The sequence below is a fragment of the Gekko japonicus genome, unplaced genomic scaffold (genome assembly GCF_001447785.1).
Source record: "Gekko japonicus isolate JY-2015 unplaced genomic scaffold, Gekko_japonicus_V1.1 scaffold2079, whole genome shotgun sequence".
In the NCBI taxonomy this organism is placed as follows: domain Eukaryota; kingdom Metazoa; phylum Chordata; class Lepidosauria; order Squamata; family Gekkonidae; genus Gekko; species Gekko japonicus.
In genome coordinates, this window is record NW_015175426.1 from 300329 (window position 1) to 308352 (window position 8024).

At 51.4% G+C, this 8024-nt stretch overlaps 1 protein-coding gene across 3 annotated transcripts in view; it reads right to left on the bottom strand.

Moving 5' to 3' along the window:
* RABEP2 (rabaptin, RAB GTPase binding effector protein 2) overlaps positions 1–8024 on the bottom strand; it is a 12597-nt gene that overhangs the window by 1829 nt on the left and 2744 nt on the right. Inside the window, exons 6-11 of one of the 3 annotated variants that reach the window (XM_015425817.1) lie at positions 6540–6635; positions 6358–6420; positions 4217–4348; positions 3928–4105; positions 3313–3324; positions 3131–3201 (exon numbers count right to left, since the gene is read on the bottom strand). In XM_015425817.1, coding sequence (XP_015281303.1) covers positions 3131–3201; positions 3313–3324; positions 3928–4105; positions 4217–4348; positions 6358–6420; positions 6540–6635 — 552 coding nt within the window. Of the gene's footprint in view, positions 1–3130; positions 3202–3312; positions 3325–3927; positions 4106–4216; positions 4349–6321; positions 6421–6539; positions 6636–8024 lie in introns of all 3 variants that reach the window. The other 2 variants (XM_015425815.1, XM_015425816.1) reach the window with 2 other exon arrangements.

Here is an 8024-nt window from a genome sequence, read left to right on the forward strand (position 1 = left end):
TCTCTCTGTGTGTCCCCCCCCCCGTGGCAAAGGCTTGGGTTTGTTTGTTTTTTTTAAATCCTTCCTCGCAGCTGCGTCTCCCTTAAGTGCGCACGTATTTATGGCGCAGCCTCTGTGGCTGTCGTTGACCTGGGTTCGAATCCCGGCTTGTTATTGGGAGTTTCGCTGCCTGATCTTGGGGGTGGTCTTTCTGTCCGGGGTGGTGGAGGAGGAGGAGGAGAGAAAGCCGCCTCCTTGGATAAGCCCTCCGTTCCCACGAGCTCAGCTTCGCCCCCAAATACAGGGGTGGGGAAAGCAGTGCTTCCCTCTAAGCTGAGTGAGTGTGAGCCAGCCCACAGTTTTTTAGCCTCCGGTTCGCGCATTTTGGGAGCTGCGGTGGCTCAAGTGGTTAAGATGCCGAACTGGACAGTGGTAACCCAATGGGGCTGTTGGAAGAGACCATCATAACCACTCTAGACCATCTTGATACTGAAAGCACTTTATTGTTGTTAGTAGTGTTGTTGCTTATGATTGTTTTATTGGATTTTATGTATGGGCTTTCGCCCCTTGTAAGCTGCCCTGAGCCCGCTTGCGGGGAGGGCGGGGTAAAAATACCTAAATAAATAAATAAATATAAAATTTTTGCACTGCTCCTTCTGTTAAGGGGGGAGGGAGAAAGAGGGTCACAGTAATAGAGGAGGCAAGGGATAAAGTAAGTCCCCTGGGGTATCTGCTGCTCACCCCAGGGACATGGCAAATTGCAAACAAACAAGCAAGCAATGGTCCAGGGAGCTAGGATAGCACAATGGCTAGGAGCAGACTAGATGGCTCTGTGGAAGAAAGGAGCGCCTTAGAGACTAATGCCTTTTCCAAGATCCCTCCCTCAGTGACTTTGCAGCATAGTCTGCAGCAACGTGGCCCCCTTCTCTCGTTTCGCTGGGGACTTGTTACTTCTTGGAACTAAATAATGAGGCAGAAGCTGAACCCCCACGGGGGGTCTAAAGTGGCGGAAACAATTGTGTCTCAACCAAGTCTACAAAAGTGGTTGTGTAACAAGCAAAAACACAGCCCGGCCACCCCTTCTTGGGCTTTGCCAACTATTCCTGTTTTAAACAGTCCCGGGCAGACCAGACAACCAGGTTGACTGAGCCCCCAGAGGTAAACCTCTGCTGCACTTCTCTTGCAAGGTCACCCGAGCAACAGATCCGTCTTGTCTTAGAAAGGCTTGATTGCAGTACATTAAAAATTGGGAGGGGGGATTAATAGCACAGAATTCTGGAAATTCTGGCTTGGATCTTGCACCCTTCTGCCATGTTTTTTATGTTGTTGGGAGCTTTTTGCTTTTTTTTTTGAGAAGGGTATTCTTAAATCTGCCATGCAGTGGCTGGTGTGACCTTGGGTCAGTTACAAGTTCTTTCAGAGCTCTTTTCCAAGATCCCTCCCTCAGTGACTTTGCAGCATAGTCTGCAGCAACGTGGCCCCCTTCTCTCCTTTCGCTGGGGACTTGTTACTTCTTGGAACTAAAGAATGAGGCAGAAGCTGAACCCCCACGGGGCCCAAAGTGGCGGAAACGATTGTGTCTCAATCAAGTCTACGAAAGTGGTTGTGTAGCAAGCAAAAACACAGCCCGGCCACCCCTTCTTGAGCTTTGCCAACTATTCTTGTTTTAAACAGTCCCGGGCAGACCAGACAACCAGAAGGTTGACTGAGCCCCCAAAGGGAAACCTCTGCTGCACTTCTCTTGCAAGGTCACACGAGCAATAGATCCATCTTGTCTTTGAAAGGCTTGATTGCAGTACATTAAAAATTGGGAGGGGGGATTAATAGCACAGAATTCTGGAAATTCTGGCTTGGATCTTGCACCCTTCTGCCATGTTTTTTATGTTGTTGGGAGCTTTTTGCTTTTTTTTTTGAGAAGGGTATTCTTAAATCTGCCATGCAGTGGCTGGTGTGACCTTGGGTCAGTTACAAGTTCTTTCAGAGCTGTTCTCTCACGAGCTCTCTCAGCCCCACCTACCTCACAGGGAGTCTGTTGTGGGGAGAGAAAGGGAAAGGAGATTATAAGCCACTCTTTTGGGTAGTGAAGGGCAGGGTATAAATCCAATCTCTTCTTCTTCTCGTTATAACCTTCTATTTTTGCAGGTATGTGTGCCATTTATGTACTTCATGTATACCCCACCGTTCTCCCCAGCAAGGACTCAAAGCAGCTCACATTGTTCTCTTCTCCTCCGTTTCATCCTCCCGACAACTCTGTCAGGTAGATTAGGCTAAGAGAGTGTAACTGGCCCAAGGCCAACTGGTGGGCTTCAATAGCAGAATGGGGATTCGAACCTGGGTCTCCCAGATCCTAGTCCAACATTCTCACCCATACACCATGCCGGCTCCCAGGGGTCGTCTCTTTTTTTATAGGCTAAATATGGTAGGTCTTGCTATCTAGGAGGCACCAAGAAAATCAAAAGTTGAAAACAGAAAAGACAGATCTTGTAGCAAAACAGAAGAAAGTGTACGATCTGTGCACGAACACTAAAGATAATCGTCAGGAGAAAAAAGGGGGCTCTTTTTGTAGCAGGAACTCCTTTGCATATTAGGCCACACACCCCTAATGTAGCCAATCCTCCAAGAGCTTACAGAGGTCTTCTTACAGGGGCTACTGTAAGCTCTTGGAGGATTGGCTACATTAGGGGTGTGTCGCTTAATATGCAAATGAGTACCTGCTACAAAAAGAGCCCCCTTTCCTGAGCGGTTCTGTTGTTTTCCCCCCTCCAGGCTTTGACAGACCCATCAGCAAGTATTTCAAAAAGAACGCTGCCCCAACCTGGATAGCCCAGGCAAGCCTGATCTTGTCAGATCTCGGAAGCTAAGCAGGGTCGACTCTGGCAAGTACTTGGATGGGAGAGCTCCTTGGAATACCAGCCGTCTGGAGGCAGGGGCAGGCTTTATTCAGCCACCTCTCTGAATATCCTTCAGGCCCCCAGTAGGGGGTCAGTCACCAGAGGTCGCCATGACTTCCAGGTGCACGCACATACAGATGTGCATGTGTTTGAACATCTGCACCCATGTTAGTCAATTATATGTTCAGAGCCAGATGCCAGCCTTATATCTATTGCTCACTAGATTCCCCACTGTGTGAGATTATGCTCAGCCCCCTTACCTGGCTTCCATTCCCCTCTTCCTGTCCTTGCTGCAGTCTTTCCATTTCACTCTGGATGCTGTTAAAAGAGGCTGGGGGTTGGGAGGGAGAAGAGGAGGTTAGATCCCTTTGGGGAGCACTGCGCACCCAGCTCTTAACAGGCATGCAGGCATCTCCATCTTAAAAACAGACCAAAATCCTACCTTGCAAGAGTTCTTCCAGCCAGAAGTAGGGCAGGAAGGAGAAAAAAAAAAGAGAGTGAGAAAGTCACACGCATAACAGTGGAAAGATATTTGACATTGCTGGATGCCACCGCAGCATCAAACCAAAATTACTGGATTTTTAAGCCACAGCACTTCCGGATTCCAGGAGTCCATCCCATCCCTCCAGTTCAGGGCCCCCCAACCTTTCTGCACTTGCAGGCGCCCTCTGAATTCCGACGCAGGCTGGTGGGGCTCAACCAAAAAAAATGGCTGCCGCAGGAAGGAAAGCCAGCCGCCAAATGTCCTTGAATCTGCGCAGCCACTCAGATCTCCTGTGGCCACCCAGAAGTCCTGCTGAGGCAAAAGGCCCACCTGGCCCTGCCTGCTTTTTAAAAAACACTTGGTGCTGTATGAATGGTACTTTTATAATGTGTGCATAACTGTGCTTAAGACTTCTGGTCATGCAAGCCGAAAAATAAAGTAAGTAAAACACTTGGTGGGTGCCGCAAAAAGGGTTGGAGGGCGCCCCTGGGCACAACACTGGGGACCTACTGCCCATGTTGGACCCCCTGACCTCAATCGTCTCTGCAGTCCCTGGGCCTCTCTCCCACCTACCTTTTTCCTCTCGCTCTCTCTCCAGCTCCCCTTGCAGTCCCGACTTGGCTGCCATCTCCTCGTCTAGCTTCTCCCGCAGGGAGACAATCTCTATCCGCAGCCGTTCAGCCTGGTGCTCTGCGCTCCGAAGCTGCGATTCGACCTCCAGTCTCTGCTGGCTCACCATGCCCTGCAGACTCTGGCAGAGCGAGGGAAACGGCCCCGCCTGTCACTTGAGGGTTCTCGGCCCTCCCACACTGATGCCCCACATCCTCCACCACAATGCGAGGAAAAGCCCGGTCAGCGTTACCTGGATGGGGCTGGGCGAGCGCTGGATCTTGTCGTCCAGGTCTCGGGAAGAGGCTCTGCGCAGCCCCTCGTTTTCAGAGTGGAGGCGCTGCACTTCATAGCTCAGGCGCTTGTGGGATGCACCCAGGTCAGCCTAGGAGGTAAGAGGAGAGGGAGCGGATAGGAGTAAAGGTGGGCACTCTTCCGAGGCATAGAGGCTTCTCAAGGGATGCTCTGTCTTCTTGGTGCTTGGGGGGGGGTCAACAGTGGGAGGGCTTCTAATGTCCTGGCCCCACTGGTGGACCTCCTGATGGCACTGGTATTTCTGGCCACTGTGTGACACAGAGTGTTGGACTGGATGGGCCTTTGGCCTGATCCAACATTGGCGTCTCTTATGGTCTTATGTTAAAATAGAAGAAGAGGAGGAAAAGGAGGAGGAGGTTGGATTTATACTCCACCCTTCACTTGGAGTCTCAGAGCGGCTTACAATCTCCCTCCCTTCCTCTCCCCACTACAGACACCCTGTGAGGTAGGTGGGGCTGAGAGAGCTCTGAGAGAACTGCTCGTGAGAGAACAGTTATGAGAGAACTTGTGACTGACCCAAGGTCACACCAGCAGGTTGCATGTGGAGGAGGGGGGAAACATAGAATCACAGAGTTGGAAGGGGTCATCCAGGCCATCCCCCTGCTCAATGCAGGACCAGTCTAGGGCACCCCTGACAAGTGTTTGTCCAGCCACTGCTTAAAGACTGCCAGTGAGGCGGAGCTCACCACTTCCTTAGGCAGCTGATTCCACTGCTAAACAACTCTTACTGTAAAAATGTTTTCCCTAATATCCAGCCGGTACCTTCCGGCCCTTCATTTAAACCCATTATTGCGACTCCTATCCTCTGCTGCCAACAGGAACAGCTCCCTGCCCTCCTCTGAGTGACAGCCCTTCAAATACTTAAAGAGAGAGATCATGTTCCTCCCTCAACCTCCTCTTCTCCAGACTACACATCCCCAAGTCCCTCAGCCTTTCCTCCTGGGGCTTCGTCTCCAGGCCCCTGATCATCCTCGTCGCTCTCCTCTGCACCCGCTCCATTCTGTCCACATCCTTTTTGAAGTGAGGCCTCCAGAACTGCACACAGTACTCCAGGTGCGGCCTGACCAATGCAGTGTACAGTGGGACTATGACATCTTGCGATTTGGATGTTATCCAAATCAAACCTGGTTCTCCAGATCAAAGTCCGCCCCTCTTAACCACCACACCAAACTGTCAAGAGAAAGAAAGCCACTCTGTGGCCCACCAGCAACCGCTACTCTCCGCTGCAGCAGGAAGTTCAGGCTGTGCACTTTGCTAGCCTTCTTCCACCACCACAGCGAGAAGCTGAACACTTCGGCCTGTAGTCCTGTCCTGGGATTCTGAAGGGCCAGCTTGAGTGTTACAAGGCCCACGCAGAAGGCTTTGAGAAGTGTCTCCCCTTGGCAGCAGACATCACATTTAAAAGCCTCTTGTCCTGTGCCTTTGCTGAAATGCACGGAAGAGCTCCGTGATGCCGTTCCTCACAGCTGGCACAAGGGATGCTACGTGCCCTGCCGACAATGCGCAAGAGCTGAATTCACAGTCAGCAAAGTAGCACAGCCCCCCTCCCCAAGACAGACGGCCACTGCCAGTGACGGGAAGGGAGGGACTCTGTGGCTCAGGTGCAGAGCCCCTGCTTTGCCTGCAGAAGGTCCCTGGTTCAATCCTCACCATCACCAGTTAAAAGGATCAGATAGCAGGCGATGTGGAAGACCACAGAGAGCCGCTGCCAGCCTGAGCAGGCAATACCAGGCCAAGGGTCAGATCCGGTAGAAGGCAGCTTCATGTGTTTCATGTGCTGCACTGGCAGGGAGGAGCAGCATGCCTTTGGGCTAGTGCAGAGGGGAGAGGCATCATACCCCCCCCCCCGGCCCACACAGCGGTTCTTCCCAGGAACTTTCATGGGGGGGGGGGGCACTTTAACACAAACCAGTTCCCAGCCAACACTCACTGTCAACCGTCCCCTTCTAAACCACAGCTCTGCAAACCCCCTCCATGTGCTGCCCAGCCTTTCCCAGGCCTCCCCGTCCTTGCTCACCGTCCCCGCACGCAAATCGCACTCACCAGCTGCTCCTGAGTCTGCTGCTGGCTCTTGCTCACCGTGTTTTGGAGGCTCCGGAGAAGCTCCTCGGATTTTCGGATCTGAGCACTAAGGACCTGGACCTGCGCCAAGGAAAAAGCGAGAGGTCCCGGAGTGTGGAGAGGACGGGATGCAGGCCCAGGGTGGGTTTCAGCAGCAAAAAAAACCCTCCCCCCACAAGCAGCATGCCACCCACACGTACCTGCTTGTTGCACTCCTCACTGCTGCGGTTCAGGATGTCCTCCAAGTTGGCCTTCTCCCGAGAAGTTTTTTCCACAGACTCCCGTTGCTGCCGCACCTGGGGGAAGGGATCGGGGCCACGACGAGGGTGAGAGAGGGAAGCTGGCGTCTCACGCTGACTATTCCCCAGCCTCCTAGGGAGGGGCTGTGGCTCACTGGAAGGCCCTCTGCTTTGCAAGCAGAAGGTCCCTGGTTCAATCCCCGGCATCTCTAGTCAAAAACGGATCACGTAATGATGTGATGTGAAAGGACCGCACTTGAGACCCTGGAGAGCTGCTGCCAGCCTGAGTAGGCCACAGAGACCTCGATGGACCAAGGGCCAGACTCAGTATGCTTCAAGTGTTCTTCTTTCGACCTCCCCCTCCCACTAAGAATGTATCAGGGTCCCACTGGCAGTCACGGGAACGATGGCAGAAGTCGGATGGCCAGCGACTGCAGCTGATCACGGCTTATTTCCCAGTGAAAATAACTGTGCTTGTTTTTACATGGGAGAATGGAATAGGAGGAAAGAGAAGCTGTTAAGTTGGGCCAGGCTAGCGTGCCTGTCCTCGGAGAGCCACAGAAGTGCTTTGTGGTCCTTGCCCACTAAAAATGCAGGAGTGTAACACTACCCCCCTAAGCAGATTTAAAAAGGTAAAGGTAAAGGTTTCCCTTGCTCGAAAGTCAGTCGAATCCGACTCTAGAGGGCAGTGCTCATCTCCGTTTCCAAGCCAAAGAGCCAGCGCTGTCCAAAGACTTCTCTGTGGTCATGTGGCCGGACATAATTGCTGGCGATGTTGCTGCCTTTGAAACTAAATTATTATAAGTTTAACATAACTATTTTCCATGCAGCTTCAGGTGGAGTTTTATTGATTACGGTTTATTCCAGGATATTATGAAGGTAATTAAGAATTTACAATGCTGAGCTGGATTTAAGAAGCTGACACCTTTAAATATTGGATTACATCTGAGGAAGACTATAAAGTCGAAATGAGTTCACAACCGGGTACTCATTATGTTGGACTATGTGTACTTTTTTGCAATATTGTATAAGTAAGAAGGTTGGATAAATTGTCGCACTTTTAGAAGGTTTTAGAAAAGCAATGTAAATCTTATAAATGTTGTTCATATCACAGAGTTTGCTTGTGGTTTTTTTCCTGTGGATATCTGTGATCCCTTTTTGTTTTGTTTTGTGCCTTTGAAACCCGGCTGATGGGAAATCCCACCAAGAATCAATCTGATACTCGTGGCCTCCAAGTATGACCACCGAGTGTGACTGCAGTGTCCAGAACTGTCCTGTCCTGCCCAAGCCCAGCAGAAGCGATCCCAGGGCTCTCTGCCCTCCCTCTCCTTCTCTCACAAGTCCCCCATCATCCAGTCCATCTACTGGGACAAGCATCCCTTCCCCTCAGGGGTCATTTTGTAGAAAAAGAGCTAGGGGAACTCATTAGCATAACTCATTAGCATA